General features: G+C 57.2%; 1 protein-coding gene across 13 annotated transcripts; it reads left to right on the top strand.

Moving 5' to 3' along the window:
* The first annotated feature begins 1872 nt into the window (after positions 1–1872).
* Fgfr3 (fibroblast growth factor receptor 3) lies at positions 1873–17282 on the top strand. 13 transcript variants are annotated; one of them, XM_006972882.4, is made up of 18 exons: positions 1873–2027; positions 2399–2604; positions 7836–8105; positions 8371–8424; positions 9913–10082; positions 10168–10291; positions 10376–10566; positions 12287–12431; positions 12909–13099; positions 13457–13605; positions 13853–13974; positions 14054–14164; positions 14248–14438; positions 14556–14678; positions 14762–14832; positions 15060–15197; positions 15336–15441; positions 15595–17282. In XM_006972882.4, exons 2-18 carry the CDS (start codon positions 2502–2504, stop codon positions 15739–15741), a joined length of 2406 nt encoding a protein of 801 aa, XP_006972944.3. In that variant the 5' UTR covers positions 1873–2027; positions 2399–2501; the 3' UTR covers positions 15742–17282. The 13 variants fall into 13 exon arrangements, with proteins under 13 accessions (XP_006972944.3, XP_006972946.3, XP_042141715.2 ...); XM_006972884.4 differs by having other exon boundaries at positions 1878–2027; positions 13460–13605; XM_042285781.2 differs by having other exon boundaries at positions 1878–2053.
* The last annotated feature ends 891 nt before the right edge of the window (positions 17283–18173 follow it).

Genomic DNA, 18173 nt, shown 5'->3' with positions numbered 1-18173 from the left:
ACAGCCAGCTCATCTTGATCTCAGATTTCTGTTGTCCTGAACTGTGAAAGTAAATTTAAGACAATTAGGTTTTAATCTGGCAGTAGGCTCGGGACGGGAATACACGTTGAGAACCCCACATAGCTAATTTTTGAAGAAAGGGACTAGTCTCCCACATTGCTGCCGATGAGCAGGGGACCACAAGAACTGGCCAATGCCAGGCCACGGAGCTGGGGAAGAAGCAGAGAAGTAGAAGTACCAAGTCTGGAGCTATTTTCCATGTGTTGCCCAGTGACCAAATCTACCTAGAAGCCAGAAAGCAAAGTAGCTTGGGAGATATGGTCTGTTGGGTCACAGGGTTCAGAGAACCACCACCACTGGTCTGAGATTCCTGACTGGGTATTTCTGCCAAGGAGGTTATCCCAGAAATAGGGAAGTACTGCTGTTTGGATGGATGCTCAGCTCCCAGCTGGTACAGGGTGTGGAGGGTTCTGGTAAATCCTCCAGAGGAATGGGGTGGAAATAGGGGTCAGAGTTCACATTCTGGTTCACTTACTGATAATTAATCTGCCATTAGATTAGGGGAGAATGTCTGCTATGACCCCCTGGGGTGGCATTCTGGGAGAGGATCTGTGGGCAGCTACCTGGGGGTGCCATGGGAACCCAGGCCTGGACCCTAGCCAGTCTGCAGGGAGGTGTGCTTGGCCAGAGCAGGCAATGACAGGCGGCAGCTCAGGGCTATAGGGTGGACACTGAGTGATACTACGAGGGATCTGGGGACAGAGCCCTGCTCAGAGGTCTGGGAAAGATAAGAATGATTGATAAGTCACTGAAAGGTTTTCATGGCCTACTTTCCATTTTTCTGATGAGCAGGGTGAGTCCTTCAAGCCACACACAGCCAGATTGGGCAGAAACATTGAGCCAAGACCTCACCTTCTTCCCTAGGTGGCCTCCATAGGCCTTAGTCACGAAGCTTTTGACTGTGAAACAAAATTCTCGGCGTTGTGAGGGTAGATAGAGACGCCACCAGTCACAGGGTGGTGGTGGTGGTGATGGTGGGTGCTGTTTCAGAGGGTGGGCAAGGCAGCACCTACAGCTTGCCAGCACGATGGGGTGGCCAGGCTGATCCTCCTGGGACCAGCTGTCAGTGTGACACTCCCCAGATGGAATGCGTCCCCAGGATGGATGTGCTGCGCTAGGACCTCCACAGGCTGGAGTTCAGGCAGCTCCAGGACAGGGCTGGCTCTTCCACCTGGTATCCCCAGCTCTTCTTGTTATTCCGAGGCTGGGCAGTAAGTTCACTTCCAAACTTGTGTCTTCCTGGGGAAGTGTAAACATTAACCCCAGCAGGACACTTAGGCAGCTGAGCTTATGCGCGGGCCACCGATTGGTTTGATAAATACAGCAGTGTGCCTTCCTTTTTCTAGGATCCGATCCCTGAGTCTTCCGTCGTCGTGTAAACTCGGCTCCATCCTTCATCGCAAGGCCGCTTCACACCCATTTGTCCGTCTGAAATGCAATCTCTGCACCTGAGGAATTACGGCTCTTTGCACAGGGTTCAGCTCAGGGGCCGGTTCACTGTCCGGTTCACTGTCAAGCCGCCTTAACACCTGGACCCCCACCGAGGCCACCCCCCTGAGCCCCTTGGTCTTACTGGACGAAGGAGCGTGCTGGCAGACAGTCCTGAGATAGACATTTCTTCAAGGGGTCGAGTGTGCGACCCTGGCCTCGCCCGCTGGATCCCAACCGGGCTCCCACGCCCTCCGGGACCGCCCGGCGCCCCCGCCTGACCACGCCTCCTCGGATCCCCCGCCCCTCGGCTGCCCGGGAAGGGGCGTGTTCGGGGCGTGGCGGGAGCAGGCCGTGCCCCCACTGGCTGCTGCGCGCCGGGCCGCCCCAGTTCAGTGCACTGTGGCGGCGGGGGTGGCGGGAGCAGCTGGCGCCGTGCGGTCCACTTCGGCACTGGGACTCACCGGAGGGCGGACGGCTGCTGGAACAGAAGAGATCCTGGGAGGGCGGGCTGAGAGCCGAGGCCGGGGCTGCGCGTGGTGAGCCGGGCTCTAGCGGCCGCCAGGTTGGTGTGAACCAGCCGGCTGGCGCTCTAGAGGGGTCGGGTGGGCGCTGAAGCAGTCAAGGCGCGAGGCAGGCTGCAACTGGAGCGGTTCGTGCGTGCGGCGAGGCTGTTTGGGCACCGGCTTCCCGATCTGGAAAGTTTGCCGCTCCTGCCGCCGTCCTGGGAGGGCTCTGCGGCAGCCAGGGAGGGGAGGAGGGAGAGACCTCGGCTGGGAGGAGGCGGCCGGCGCCAGGCGGCCCGGGAGCCCAAGGAGGCAGCGGGCGGGGCGGCCGGGGGTCCGGGCGCAGTAGCGAGGCAGCGCTCCCCCGCTTCCCTCCCGAGTAACTTAGTGCTCTTCTCCCGCAGACTCCGGAGCGGCGCCCTCCCACCGGCGCCGGAGCCGGGCGTGGAGGGGGGTGCAGCATGCCCGCGCGCGCGGCTTGAAGACACCGCGGCCCCCTCTCCAGCCATGGTAGTCTCGGCCTGCGTGCTAGCGTTCTGCTTTGCGGTCGTGGCCGGAGCTACCTCTGAGCCACCTGGCCCAGAGCAGCGAGTTGTGCGGAGAATAGCAGGTAAGCACTTTCCCAAGGTGTCTTCCGGGGGGGGGGGGCGACCCTGGTCCACAGAGGCTTTGGGAACTGCGAACGGCCCCTTGGGTTGAGGAGGGGGCGTCAGGTTCGGTAGCACCACGGCCAGTGCGCCAGGGTTCTGTACCCCGCCCCGCAGGAGGCTGTCAGATCCAGAGCGGCAGTTTATGATGTGCCTGGGGTCTCAGAGCCAACACCCAAGTGCGAGACCCCTACGGGGAGCGGTGCGCGGTGGTCGTGGTCCCCGGCCGGGCTGCGTCGGGAGGGCGCGCGAACCGATTGTCCCAATTCCCATTGTTGCTCCTCGGATCTGCGAGGACGGCAAGTGTCTGTTGTTGGTTCCCCGGTCTTCCCGGCGCAGTTCTTGCTCAGTTTTGGCCAGAGTGAAGGTTGGACTTTGGGAGTGGACAGGAGTAGTATCCCAGCCAAAACTCGGCTCTGTCGCTCAATGTCCCGCATGACAAGCTGTCAGCTTCGCCGCCGCTGCTCCTCTTATCCTGTAGGCGGCCGGAGGAGTCGGTTCCCAGGGGCGCGCACGGACCGCCCTTCAAGTCGCACTCTGGGAGGTGAGGGGCGTTTGTCCCAGGATCGCGGCGCCGCCTACGTAGCCCGGCTGGCCGCCAAGTCCGACGGGACACTGAGTACCCTCCAACGGGGCTGGAGGCTGACGGTCCGGGAGGGAGACACGGGTCAGCCTGGAGTCCCGCCACCGCCCGGAGGTGCGACGCGCGCGGCCCCTAGTTGTGCCGGGCGGCAGCGTGGCAAAGCAGAGCAGTGGTCTGGCGGGAGGCCGCGCGGAGGGAGGCCTTCGCTCGGTAAGCTGTCGCCCCACCCGAGCTGAGGCCGAACAGCCGCTTCTTTGTACCCGGGCGGCCACAGACCGCGCATTGATGGCGGCGCGGCCTCTCGGGGAGGTGCGAGCGCGGCGAGCGCAGCAGGACGAGGCAGATGGCGGCGTGCCCCTCCCGGCGCCCCCGCGCCCCTTTCTCCCCCAGCGGCTGCAGCTTCTCGGAACAATGTCATTTATTTTTTTTTTTTATTTTTTTTTTTATGAATGAAAGTGGGCCGGTAGCTTGAATGTGCGTGTCTTTCAGCGGCGTGACAGAGGCGGTCGGGAGGTCAGCGCGCGCTTTTAGCGCCTGCTAGGACGGCCTGGCTCCCGGGCGCCGAATGGCCGGCGACTGGGCCACATTAGCATGTGCATTCAGATGAAGATATTATTCCCTGCGTCGGGTGTCAGGGAGCTAGGATAGGGGCGGCGGGGCGGAGCGCACACTCTGGGCTCCAGGCAGTGACTGGCGGCCTGGCACGACCCTTGCTGCAGGAACCGAAGTTGAGCCGGGCGGCCAGATCGGTGGGATGTGCGCCCGCCTGCGCCCCTGCGTTCGAGCTAGTGAGACAGGTAGGGAATTGATAGACCAATAAACTTAATCCGGTTCCTTAACGAGATGGGCCGGGCAGTAAAAAATACAAAGCCCTGGTGAAGTTTACAGAGGTCTCGGCTGGCGCTTTCCCCGGGAACATAAATTACCAAACTGGAGCTGGTTGTGGTCAAGAGCTGTGGGGCGGGGCTCCAGCCTCCCCTGGCCACCCCTGGTGGGATAAGCCCAGCTGGTGAGCTCTGTGGGAAGAGAGTAACCTGCAGGGGGTCCACAGGTTGATCTCTACGTGGGCCTGTAGCAGTGGGTGACAGGAGCCGAGCCTTCCACCTCCCTGGGCGTTGCCTGCACCGCCCCCCTCAACTCCCCCGGCCCCCCCGCAGGGCTGGACTTTGAGCCCAGCAGGCCCTGGCGGTGGTTCATTAACCTGGGCTGATCTTAGGCCTTGAAGCTTTGGATCCTATGCTGGGCCTAGGAGCCGCTTGTTCTCGGGGGGCCTCGGGTTTCACTTGGGGCCTGTGGGACCTGGAGGCCCCCCCTTTTTTTTTTTTCAAACAGTTGTGACTAGAAGGCAAATGAGTTAGCCAGGGTGGGTTTAGGGGTAAGGTGAGGTCTTGGGGAAAGGTGGCCTGTTAGGCTGAGAAATGACTGAGCTCTGAGTAAAGCCACCTGGGGTTGAGGCCTGCCTAGGCTTGGGTACCCTCCTAGGACTTAAGTTTCCTCACCTGTCCTGCCAAAGAGGACTGGTAATGGCAGGGTTGTTTCGGGGATTAAACCAGATAATCCCCAGTAAACCCTCATTAGCCCGCCCAGCCTCTGGATTCTTTCTTTTTTTTTTTCTTGACTTTGTTATGAAACTGTGGAAACTGGAATGTCTCCTGGTGGGATGGTGGGGAGCTGGGGAGGAAGGCAAGAGACCCTTCCTTGGCTTTGGGGCTCCTTAGGGCACCCTCCTTAATCTTCGGTTGTTGGAATCGCGCACCTGGCCATGCCTCCTCCATCAGGTGTGTTCACTACCAAAGCAGATGTTGCTTGGATCCGGGTCCTGGTCTTGCTCCAAAGCCCAAGTTCCTGGAGTCCTTAAGGTGATCTCAGAAACAGGTCTGGCTTTGACGCTAGTTCTGCGGCGTTCACTTAGTCTCGACATTAGTGACCAGACTGGTTATCAGGTACTCCCGACGGGATACAGTCCTCCCAGCAGCTGGTCAGCTGTGGTCTGACTACATTGTTTTATTCAAGACGCCCAGGCAGAGGTTCCCCTCTTCCCCGTACACCTTTTTACAAGCTCTAGCCAACTTAACCAGGCCTTTTTGGACCTCGGGTCTGCAAGTTGAGATTGTACATTGTGTCATACCGAGGGAAACTGAGGTGATCTGGGAGACTCCAGACCCAGCACAGCCTGACTGGGACACAGTGTCTCTTAGTCTGCCCCAGTAAACATAGGATCCACTGGTCCACCTCAGTACTGTGTGGTAATGGGGACCCCAGTGGGGACAGATGCTGTGTAGTCTGTGTGGTGTGGGGAACACTGTTCCCTCAGTGGGCGCAGCAGAAGTACCAGTGCCTGTGTGTTGCAGTTGGTCCCCCTTCTGCTGATGGGGCTTAGGAAGTTATCTGTGGGCTCCAGGAAGCTGATATTGTGGGAGCTCCCTCCTCGGGGTGTACTGTCGTCTGTGTGGTCTCAGGCAACATCCAGCATCGTCCTTCTCTTGTTACCTGCTTGACTTATGACACTAGTTCCTCTAAGCTTTGTGACCCTGCCTGAGGTGGTGGTGGTGATGTCGTTGTCCCAGGCCTCCAAATTTTAGGAGTCTGGTTTCTGCTGGCTCCTAGTGGACAGGGATGGGTGGACAGGTCAAAGGTCAGCTCACAGCTGACTGAGCCATTTCCCCTCCCCCACCCCATACCTCCAGCCATCTTCCTCTCCGAGGGGCTGGCCTGGGGGCTGCTGTGTTCTTCTCCAGTCCATCTTTGGATTAGGTTAAAGCAAAGGCTTGTGTGAATGGCTTGACCAGTTGTCTTGCCCAGACCAAACCGGAACCAACTGGCTATTGCCCTTGGGCCAAAGCCTAGACTGAGGCTATTGACAAGCTTGTTCTTGGCTTTCTGGGGAGGGGGGGGGGCGGCTCACGCAGCTTCCAGCACTGGGTGGTCCCCATAGGTCATGGCAGCAGGACTGGAGAGCTGGAAGTCAGGATAGGTCACTGGCTATGGCACCTACCCAGGACAGCTTAAAGCTGTAGGACGCTGGGACATGAGCTTCGTGGATACTCCAGGGTCATCTGGATCCCTCTGGCTGTGAGAATCCTGGTGGACTTTGAGCCTGTGGGCTGACTCTGGGATGGGCAGAATTGGGCCTGCCTACGGACTGGTGTGGCCAGAGTGGACAGCTGGGCCCCGAATCTAGGCCATGCGTCGGCAGAATGACAAACGACATTATAGCCAGTCCAGCTGGATCTGAAGAAGGAGGTCTGCTCAGCAGGACCACCCACTCCTGTCCTGGGCCCTGAGCCCAGCTGCCCCTGTGATGGGCATTGTCAGATTCTGGCAGGGAAGTCTGGAGGTGATAGTCCAGCTGGTAGTAAGTCCCTGAGTGTGAGGTTTTGGGGCCCCCCTCATGAGCGGGGCAGCACCGAGCAGGGGAGAGGTGTGTGGCTGTGTCTGCTCACTGGAGGGACTATGCTGCTCATTTCTTACCAGGGTGGATGTGCTGCCTCTATTGGACCCACATGGCCACTCTGACAGCCCCCCCAAACCTGGTTCTTATTTGTGAAATGGGGGTCCCATGTCCTCAGCCACACTGGGAGCTCATTTGGGTCCTTTATCCCACTGACCAGAGACCTAAGTATCAGATTTTTGTCCGTACTGTGTCTGTCCTATTTTCTTTTTCTAACGGGCTGCTGTGTGGAATGGGCATGTAAGCTGCAAGGCACCAACCGTCCTAGCCCCCGGACCTCCTGGCTGGTGTACTTGGGCTGCTGGTGGAGGTATGCAGCCCTTGTGGAGTAGTCAAGCAAGGGCTGTCCACCAAGTTCTTGTGTGACCTTGTGTCGTCTTCTCTTTCTCCCACTTATTTTTATTTTTATTTACTTATTTATTTTTTGTTGTTGAGACAGTCTCTCACGGTAGCCAGGCTGGCCTTGAGCTTGCGGCCATCTTGCCCTCAGTCCTGTGAGTGTGTGAGCCACCATACCAGCTTTCTCCTGCCTATTGCTAAAGTGTGCTCTTTCTGTTCCCTGGCTCTCCACCCATACTGTTTCAGAAGCCAAGACAAGGGTTGGGTGCTAAGAGGGCCCTGAAAGGACTCCCTATTCCTTCTCTTGAGTCTCGAGCCAGAGGCCAGCGCGGGACAGCCTGTCCCCAACCTGCCTTTGTGCCTGCCTGTGAGCTGAGGGTTGATTGTGCATTTCCAAATGGTGGAAGAATCGGAGGGAGAATTGGTGACACTTTTCCTGGTGCTGGGAATGAGCTCGGGCCTTTAGACATTCCAGGGAGGTGTTGGACCCTAGAGCTGGCCCCCACCCTTCAGGACACTTGGAGATCTTTGAGTTAGCGAGGAGGCTGCTGTGCCTCTTCTGTATCATCTTTGGAAGACAGCTTCCTCCTACAGGACAGAGCCAGAAGCCTTTAGCACAGACCATTGACAGAGCTGAGATACTGATGGGCTCTTACCAAAACAGCTTTCCACCCCTGGTTTGAGCATTATCCCATGCCCCAGGAGCACATCCCTCACTTACCTGCTACAGCCTTTGCTAGTGTGTTTATGAATTAAAGTGCTGAGCCTCCAGCATGCGACTTTGGAGAATCTGTTTTAGAGCTTTCCATTTCCATTCACAGATGTTCCGGGGCCTGAGCCTAGCCAGCAGGAGCAGGTGGCCTTTGGCAGTGGGGACACCGTGGAGCTAAGCTGCCATCCACCTGGAGGTGCCCCCATAGGTCCCACTGTCTGGACTAAGGATGGCACAGGACTGGTGGCCTCCCACCGCATTCTAGTGGGTCCCCAGAGGCTCCAAGTACTGAATGCCTCCCATGAGGATGCGGGCGTCTACAGCTGCCAGCAGCGGATCACTCAGCGTGTGCTGTGCTACTTCAGTGTGCGTGTGACAGGTCAGTGCCTGGGGGGTGGAACTGTCAGGTGTGTGGAGTACCTTCATAGCCGGGGAGATCAGGGCAGTCCTGGGCAGGGCGGCTGCAGCATCCCTTGCCTAAGAGTGCTTGTTGCTGGCTGCTGATAGTACTCTCTATCTGAATGAGTGGCATGGCGAAGGTAGGACCCCAAAGGCAGGGAGCAGTGGACCCCAAATGTGGGGAGCAGCAGGTCTCTTGGATGTTGGCATGTCACAGAACCACTGCCTACTTACAACTTTTGCAGATGCTCCATCCTCGGGAGATGACGAAGATGGGGAGGACGTGGCTGAAGACACAGGTAAGGTTAGAGCCTAGGCACACTGAGCTGGTCCAGGTCGGACCGGGCTGCCTCCTTCCTGTAGTCTGATGGCTAGAGGGTAACACTGACGGCTACAGTGCTTTAGGAGCAGCGAGGAGGTGGGGCTGCCCTGCAGGGATTTTGGTATTGACTCGAGTGGGAAGGTCCATCACAGGTTCGAGTACAGTCAGTCACGGAGCACAGGTGGCTGTTGAGGAGCAGGTAGAACCAGGGACTAAGGACACTAGAGGCTGTTGGTTTGGGCCAGCAGCAGAGGAGAGAGGCTGTGCCAGGCTGAGGCATATACACTGGGTAAGGGGCGTCACAGGTGGTTGTGTGTGTGTGTGTGTGTGTGTCTGTGTGTGTGTCTGTGTGTCTATAACTGGGGAGACTAGGCTGTGTGGACTGAGGACGTGGACCGTTTGGAGACTTCTGAGGTAGGGTGGACTAGGTGTTGAGAGAAATCAGAGACAAAACTGATAGAAACACAAGGGAATGAGCAGGAGAGGGGGTGGGGCAAGGAGAACGGGTAAAGGGGCTGTATGAGATTTCAGAGTGTGGAGTCTACACAGAAGGAGGTTTGGAGTCTCGGAGTGAAGCCAACAGAGGCTGCTGTCCTGAGGAGTTACTTGGCTTCTCATTTCCCTTTTTCCCTTTGGCTACAAGACTGTTCAGAGCAAAATGTCTAACCCAGTTGCCCTACGGTTCCTGCTCCAGCCACCTTGCCCTGAGTTCCTGTTTGCTTCCGCTGTCCTGGCCTTTCTAGGCTGTGTTTGGTGTTTGGCCTCACATGGGCTGAGGCTATAACGCGACTGAAGGGCCACCTGCTGGGCCTTGCCTGGTAGTGGGCAGCATCAAGTCACTGCAGTCTCCGAGCGTGGCAGTCTTCTGCCAAGCCTACTTACTGGCCAACCTAGGAGCCTGGGAGGGCAGCTGCGAGCTTGGAGGGGCCCCTCACCAGTGTCTGCACAGTTCTACCCTGTGTGGTGGTTCCTCCTTTAAGAGCTGCACATGGTCTTATGGTACCGTACAGTGAGGTCATTATTGGAAGGGCCTTGCCTCCCTATATTGTCCTGGATCCCTGCTGTGTCCCTCAGCTGCTTTCTTGAGTCCCAGCAAGATGGCATCTTCCACCCAGCCTGGAGGAAGGCGGGAAATGAGTGGAGGGGAAGCATGACCTGGAAGGCGTCTGCCAGGCCCTGGGTACTGCAGAGGCTGCCTTGCGTTGTGCAGACTAGTGGGGTGACGTGGCCTAGCTGTCTCCCAGGATCTGCATCCTACGGGGTTCTACCTCCCGGGAGCCTGCCCCTGTGGGCCTGCACCAAAGGGCAAGGAGAGGACATGCCCACGTCTGAGAGTGGGGCAGCTGTGGATGCAGTGACAGGGTTCAGGGAGCAGCCTGTCTGGGGGAAGCAGGCTGGTGGGTGGGCAGGGCACTTTGGGGAGGGGTGCACTGATGACAGCTGTTACGGGCTCTTCTGCCATCAGGGGCCCCTTACTGGACCCGACCAGAGCGTATGGATAAGAAACTGCTGGCTGTGCCAGCCGCAAACACTGTACGCTTCCGCTGCCCAGCTGCTGGCAACCCTACCCCCTCCATCTCCTGGCTGAAAAATGGCAAAGAGTTCCGAGGAGAGCACCGCATAGGGGGCATCAAGGTGGGTCTGGGAAAGGGGTCTCGGGAGCAGCAGGGTCTGGCCACCGTACAGTCTGCAGCTGCTCACGTGCCAACTTTGCCCGTAGCTTCGGCACCAGCAGTGGAGCCTGGTCATGGAGAGTGTGGTGCCCTCGGATCGTGGCAACTATACCTGCGTGGTAGAGAACAAGTTTGGCAGCATCCGGCAGACCTATACCTTGGATGTGCTGGGTGAGGGCCCGGCTGGGTGGCTAAGGCAGGGCATCCCTGGGCCCCTTGGCTCCCCACTGCCCCTGACTTGGCTGCCTCTTGCAGAGCGTTCCCCGCACCGGCCCATCTTGCAGGCTGGGCTGCCAGCCAACCAGACAGCCGTTCTGGGCAGTGACGTGGAGTTCCACTGCAAGGTGTACAGCGATGCACAGCCACACATCCAGTGGCTGAAGCATGTGGAGGTGAATGGCAGCAAGGTGGGCCCTGATGGCACGCCCTACGTCACTGTACTCAAGGTAGGCTCTGCTGCCAGCTGACGGGTGGGCGGATGGGTCAGCTAGGGCTCCCTTGGCCCTGGTCCATAAGTCCCTCTGGCTGAGAGATATGTTGGGATTTGGGCCCAGGTGTTGACATTTCTGAGAAGGGGCAGAGAACCTCAGTGCTTTTCACTTGCTCTGAGCTCCAGGCAGGCTCTGTGTAATTTGTGCTCTGCCATGGGACTGGTTTCCCTGTCTGCTCTGAGTGCCGAGCCCACAGAAGGCTTCTCTTGAGTGACAGTTGTGGTGGTCCAGGGCAGGAGGAGGATTGCTGAGTTAGTGCCCTCTGGATCCTAGAGGACTGGTTAGAACTCCCCAGCTGGCTGGGATTGTCTGGTGTCATCTGCTTCCAATGTAGCACTGGCTCTGTCCTGCCTCGGTCCGCCTTTAGCTTTGTTCCGTGGCCTCGGGTGGTGGCCACCCGAGTTGGGACTTTGCGACACTGGAAGCCCAAAGAGAAACATCTGTTCAGACAAGGAGGTGTGGTGGGGGAGGGAGTAGGTACTGACGGGAACAGAGTCCTGGCTGTTGAGAGGAGGCCGCTGGGGCTCTGTCCGGTGTGCCTCCCACCATGGTGTGGGTGTTCAGAAAGCATAAGCTAGTTGCCCTGACATGACCCCTGGAGTGAGGGTTTGGAGGCTGTGGGTTCTGTGTGTGTGTGTGTGTGTGTACATGGAGAAGGCCTCTCTGAAACCACACCTACCACTGCCATGATATGCCTCTCCTCCAGGCAGCCTTCCAGGTGATGCTGCCCAGCCCCCAGCCCATCCTTGGGGATCTCCCTTGCCCTGCCTCATCCTCATGTCCTTCTGGAGCTGGCTCGGGGTGTGCCTGAGCCCAGTCTCTTGTCCCCGCAGTCCTGGATCAGTGAGAATGTGGAGGCGGACGCACGCCTCCGCCTGGCCAATGTGTCGGAGCGGGACGGGGGCGAGTACCTCTGTCGGGCCACCAATTTCATAGGCGTGGCTGAGAAGGCCTTTTGGCTGCGTGTTCACGGGCCCCAAGCAGGTAACGACTCTGTCCCATGCCTGCCTGGCACGCTGAGCTCCAGCTCCAACGCTCCAGCCATGCACCTGCCCGCATGCCCTGCACGACCCCGGCCTGCTTGACGCCCCGCCTGCGGCTCGCGCCCTCCTTGTGATGCCTCAGCAGTACTGGTAGCCGCTAGCTACCACTGACTGACCACCTGCTTCAGAGCCGCTCAGACTTGTGCTGTCCTCTTGCACCCCCAACTTGCACACTTAGCAAAGATCTCTAGAGCCTCCCAGGGGCTGAGCCCTGTGCTGTTTGTGAGTGAGCATCAACTTGACACCCATCCCTGGCTGACTCTGATGCCCTTTGCCTTCCTACCCATCCGTCTGCCCGTCTTCCCATCTGTACCTCTCCTATCGCAGCACTAATTCATTCTGCATGCTGCCTCCGTGTGGCACCATGCTGCCCACCTGCCTGTTGCTCACCTTGGGACAGAGGACTTGCCACCGGTGGAGGGACTGGCTTCAGGCTCAGTGCCTCAGTGCAGGAGGCAGAGGGCCCTGGGCCTCCGAGGCTGTCTGTGGCAGGGCCATGGTGGTGGCCGAGGTTGTGGTGGTGGCGGCGGCGTTTTCCTTGCAGCCTGGCTGGATCATCTCCGTGTGGACCGCTGTGGTACCCAAAGGGAAGTGCTGGCGCTTGCCTATCGCACTGTCTTCTCTCTTTGTAGACGGCAGGCGCTAACACCACCGACAAGGAGCTAGAGGTTCTGTCCTTGCACAATGTCACCTTTGAGGACGCGGGGGAGTACACCTGCCTGGCGGGCAATTCTATCGGGTTTTCCCATCACTCTGCGTGGCTGGTGGTGCTGCCAGGTACTGGCTTCTGCTCACGCTGCACCTGTCCTCTTGGGGTGCTGGCTCAGGACATGCCAAAGCTGCCAGGGAATGCAGGGGGGGCCCTTATGGCTTACTGCTGCCCATCCTGTGAAACTCACCCCAGCTTTATGCTTGGTGTGGGCACATCAACCTGTCCCCATCTTGGTCCTGCAAGGGCCTCCCCTTCATCCTCCAGTTGGGCCCCCACAGTCCTGATCTGAGGCTCTGGCATTTCCTGTGCGCCTGGGTGTTGGTGTGGGTGCTTCTGGCTCTGCTGGGCTTTTCTCCGGGGTCTGGCCCTGCTGACTTACAGATGTTTTTGACTATATTACTATATTATCCAGGCAAGTTGGGGGCCTTGGGCCTCCCATCTCTGAGTATCCCAGGTCCTTTCCCTCCCCCACTGGTGCCTGTGTCCAGCTGGTGGGAAGCCCGAAAAGGCTGGATGAGGCCCCCAAACTTGTGTCTTTACAGCTGAGGAGGAGCTGATGGAAGCTGATGAGGCTGGCAGCGTGTATGCAGGCATCCTCAGCTATGGGGTGGGCTTCTTCCTCTTCATCCTGGTGGTGGCAGCTGTGACACTTTGCCGCCTTCGCAGTCCCCCAAAGAAGGGCCTGGGCTCACCCACCGTGCACAAGGTCTCTCGCTTCCCGCTTAAGCGACAGGTAACAGAAAGTAGATACCAGGTTTTGAGCTCCCTGTCCTGCCTTGGGTCTCCTAGAGTCCCAGCAGTACCCACAGGGCCTGGGGCCTGCCTGAGACTCATTTCTCTGAAGTTGGGTGGGCCGATCCCTCTCTATCTCTCTTTGCCACATGGAGTCCAAATTCTGAGGGGCAAAACATTTTTTAGTAGTCTTCAGTCACCGTTTTATAGAAGTCAGAGCAGCCAGCCCCTTTTTTGGCCCCACACCCTGCCTCACATAGACTTGACCTTGGCCGCTCCCGGGGGCTATACTACCCCACTCCCTTTTCCAATGCTCAGCCCACATTGTGTGGTACCAACCTGTCCCTGATGACCCAAGCAGGTATCCTTGGAGTCCAACTCCTCTATGAACTCCAACACACCCCTGGTCCGCATTGCCCGGCTGTCCTCCGGAGAAGGTCCTGTTCTGGCCAATGTTTCTGAACTTGAACTGCCTGCTGACCCCAAGTGGGAGCTCTCCAGGACCCGGTCAGTGGTGGTGAGGGACAGTATGTACTTGGTGGGGGTTCCAGGGGTGGGGGCTGGTTGGTTCCTAGGCAGAGGCCTGTTGGCGGTGGGATGAGATGCTTCTGAGGTGGAGGGCAGGATGAGATGTGAGGGGCTCTTCTTTGTCTTCATGAGCAAATGCCCATAGGACTTGTAGGACACAGTGGCATATGACCACGAGGCCTGGCTATGCTGGGCACATGCTTACTGCCTCTGCTTTTGTGGCCAGGCTGACACTCGGTAAGCCTCTTGGAGAAGGCTGCTTTGGCCAGGTTGTCATGGCAGAAGCTATTGGCATTGACAAGGACCGCACCGCCAAGCCTGTCACAGTGGCCGTGAAGATGCTGAAAGGTGAGGAGGCAGAGAAGTAGAAGGGGCAGTTGGGGGCTGTGGGGCCATCACCTGACACCCCCATTCCTGGCATACATAGATGATGCCACTGACAAGGACCTGTCGGACCTGGTGTCTGAGATGGAGATGATGAAAATGATTGGCAAGCACAAGAACATCATCAACCTGCTGGGGGCCTGCACCCAGGGTGGTAGGTGCAGCAGGTGGACAGACTGGTGGATGGGGCGGGGGCGCTCTTGAGTGTCACAGCATCTCAGGTGTGTGTGTTCCCAGGGCCCCTGTATGTGCTGGTGGAGTATGCAGCCAAGGGCAACCTACGGGAGTTCCTGCGGGCACGGCGGCCTCCAGGCATGGACTACTCCTTTGATGCCTGCAGGCTGCCAGAAGAACAGCTTACTTGCAAGGATCTAGTGTCTTGTGCCTACCAGGTGGCCCGGGGCATGGAATACCTGGCTTCCCAGAAGGTGAGCAGAGACGGCCCAATCCAGCTAGGGTCTCTCTGGGTGGGAGAGTGGGCGAGAAGCTTGCCTGGGCTGGGGAGGGCTCTCAGCTCAGCCCAGGTTTCTTGTGTGCCTTCTCAGTGCATTCACAGAGACTTGGCTGCCCGAAACGTACTGGTGACCGAGGACAATGTGATGAAGATTGCAGACTTCGGCCTGGCCCGTGATGTGCACAATCTAGACTACTACAAGAAGACCACAAATGTGAGCCTTGGGTGGTTGGGGTGTGGACCCCCACATCCACCACCATTGGACACATGAGAGCCAACACCTCTCCCTCTGCCCAGGGTCGACTACCTGTGAAGTGGATGGCACCAGAGGCCCTGTTTGACCGAGTCTACACCCACCAGAGTGATGTGTATGTGTCCCCACATGGGATGAGGGTAGGGCGTTCTGGGGACAGACAGGACCCAAGTTGCACCTCTTCCAGCCTTCAGGGTCCTGGTCCTCTCAGGTTGTAGTTTATCCCCCCATTGGTGGCATGTCTTGGTGCAGGGCTGCTGCAGGGTTGGTGCAGGGCTGCTGCATGGTTGCTGCAGCAATGGACCAGGAGTAACAGGCCTTTTGTCCTCACCTCCCTTGCAGCTGGTCCTTCGGGGTCCTTCTCTGGGAGATCTTTACACTGGGAGGCTCTCCGTACCCTGGCATCCCTGTGGAAGAGCTTTTCAAGCTGCTGAAAGAGGGCCACCGCATGGACAAGCCAGCCAACTGCACCCATGACCTGTGAGCAAAGCATCTCGTGCCCATCCCTCTACCCAGTCCATTCCTACCAGGGTCCCTGGGATGAGTAGGGGATTAGTGGCCCCGGGGTGAGGTAGAGATTGGCAGCAGGCCAGGAACTCACGGCTGTACCTGCCACAGGTACATGATCATGCGGGAATGTTGGCACGCAGTGCCTTCCCAGAGGCCCACCTTCAAGCAGCTGGTAGAGGATTTAGACCGCATCCTTACTGTGACGTCAACAGATGTAAGTGCCACTCAGTCCTGCTCCTTCTGTGGGTGTCGCTCCTTGGAGCTCCAGTGGTGGGACTGCCCTTTCGGGCCCACAGCCTGAACGCAGATGGCCATGGGATTGAAGAGAGTGCCAAGGCACAGTCCTGACAGCCTTGTCTGCCAACAGGAATACCTGGACCTGTCGGTGCCTTTTGAGCAGTACTCGCCAGGTGGCCAGGACACTCCTAGCTCCAGCTCTTCGGGGGATGACTCTGTGTTCACCCATGACTTGCTGCCCCCAGGTCCACCCAGTAATGGGGGACCTCGGACATGAGGGGCCAACAGTCCTACAGACCAAGCCCAAGCCAATGTTTACGCGGAGCCTAGCCCGCCCTGCTACTGCTGGTGTGCAGTGGACCCCAGCCAGCCCAGTGTGATGGGCCAACAGTAGACAGGACTTCCTGTGTGTGTGTGTGTCCTGGGCTCCTGGCCGCAGAGGCCCCCTGGAAACATGCACTGCTGTATAGTGGTCTCCTGACTGGCCAGGGTCAGGAGCACCAAATGTAGAATGTAAGAGGGCCCAGCCTGTGGGACCCTGGGGTTCTGGCTCCCTCATTCCCCACTGCCACCTCACAGGGACCATTGCAGAGAGGGATCTACTCCGTGTCCAGGGTGGACCTCGGCCTTTCTGGTGCCCGAAGCTGAGCCTGCAGGGAAGCTCTGCCCTAGGTGGCAAGCCTCTCTGCTACATGGCACCTTGTGCTCGGGGGGTGGGGTGGGGGGTGAGTCCCAGTTCTCCACCTCCAGGCCTTTCACTTCTCACTCTGCCCCTCAGACTGAATTTACGGGTACCTGAAGGTGGGAGCCATAACTTCTATCAGGAATGTTTATTCCAGAAGCAAATGTACATTTATATAAATAGATGTCCTGTATGATATATATTATATACATACATATATATAAAAGAATATCTATATGGAGGCAGGCAAAACTGAGGTCCAGATGAGCAAGGTAACCCATGGGGCTCACTGGTGAAATGCCAAGAGCAAGCCGAGACACAAGGGGCTTTTCTGGCACCACAGTTTTGTTTGTCCCTGGACCTGTATATTTGTAAAGCTATTTATCAACCCTTGAAGCCCCATCCCCCTCCCAGGTTCATAGCATTTAGCCCCAGGGTATTTGTATTGCAGAAATTTTAAGTTGTAACTTATTAACGGCTGAAGAGGTTTATGCTGAATTTAGGGGGTTGCTGAGAATGTGCATCTGGCCCACACCAAGGCTGGAGGTGGCCCCTTGGAAGCTTGAGCAGTCCTCATAGTTGGAGGTGACTCCAGTGAGCATTTTTTATTTCCTTTGGCCCTCTTTTGTGGGGGGTTAGATTTCTATAGGACCTTCCTTTAGGAGATTTTTTTTTTTTTTAAGTTTCAAGGTGACTGGTATTTTCATACAGATTATCTAATTGATATGTATTCCAGGCAGAAGCCTGTGCCCAGGGAGGGGCCAGTCCTGCCTGGAGGTTCAGATGTTAATAGATGTTACAAGTTTATATCTATCTATATATAATTTATTGAGTCTTTACAAGTTGTATTTGCTGTAGGCTTAACACTTCCTATGCAGTGCTTCTAGACTTTCATAGCCTAGACTGCTACCTTTCAAAGCTTGGGAGTAAGAGTGGAATTCATTATGTTTTGTACTGTTACTGGGCCTGTGGCTTGGGTGGCTGTCCCTTGCCTATGAGCCAGCAGGGCCAGGACAGTGGCTCAGGGGGACTTTTCTTGGGGCCCAGCACACAGTTTGTCAGCCCACACTGACAGATGTGGTTCTGTTAACATAGCCAACTTACTTTCCAGAAAATAAAGTGAGAACCGCTTCTGATTCTCAGAGTTCTCGCCCTTCTGTTCTGGGACCCGTGCAGGTGTGTGGGGACAGGCCAGCGGGAGGAGGACTAATAGCATCCGAGGACTCGGCAGCCTGGGGTCCCTAGAGCAAGGTGCTAGTCTCCCACTCCAAGGGAACTAATTTAGGTTTTTGATTTTCCTTCCCAGAGTAAAGGCAGCTGGGCTTGTGTGTGTTGGTGGGTGGGTCGGTGGGTGGGTCTGGGGGCTTCTTGTGGCCCAAGGTGGCAGGCAGAACCTCGGGGTTACCAGAGTCTAGAGGTCCCAAGGACAGGATGCAATAGAGTTGTGTCCATAGGAGGGGATCATGGGTGTGTGGAGGAAGTGCACTTGGCCTCTCCAGTTCCCTGGCTGTCTTGACAGAGGAGAGATCCCATGAAGACAGAGTGCTTAAGTGCTTTGTGGTAACCTCTGCGGGGAAGGCAGGTAGCCAAACCTCTGGTAGAAGCAATCTATACTGGGCCAAACATGGTGCAGGCGATCGCCAAGTTCGAGGCAAGCTTAGGCTACATAATGAGTTCCAGGACAATATAGAGAGAACTCAGTGTTTCCATTCTATATATTCAACTTGTCTGTCACACACTCGAACCTTGGGAGAAGACCTGAGGGCTGAATGAACTTTACCTCTGGCTCCACCTCTTGCTAGGATCAGGCCCACTTTCTAGGTCAGGAGATTTTTGCATAGCTAACCAAGGTAACTGAAGCCTTGGTTCTGGACAGCTGAAATAGAAGCTCGAGGATCTTCAGGGAGGGTACTGGGTTTTAGAGGAAACTGTAGGCACAGCTCTGTGTTGGCTTACCACAGCAACCTCATAACAGGTACCAGACAGTTTCATGCCAGACTCGAGAGTCACGCAGACACCTGATGATA

This window comes from Peromyscus maniculatus, chromosome 10 (genome assembly GCF_049852395.1).
Source record: "Peromyscus maniculatus bairdii isolate BWxNUB_F1_BW_parent chromosome 10, HU_Pman_BW_mat_3.1, whole genome shotgun sequence".
NCBI classification, from domain to species: domain Eukaryota; kingdom Metazoa; phylum Chordata; class Mammalia; order Rodentia; family Cricetidae; genus Peromyscus; species Peromyscus maniculatus.
Note: the sequence above shows the minus strand (reverse complement) of the source record. Positions and strands in the feature narration are given on the sequence as shown.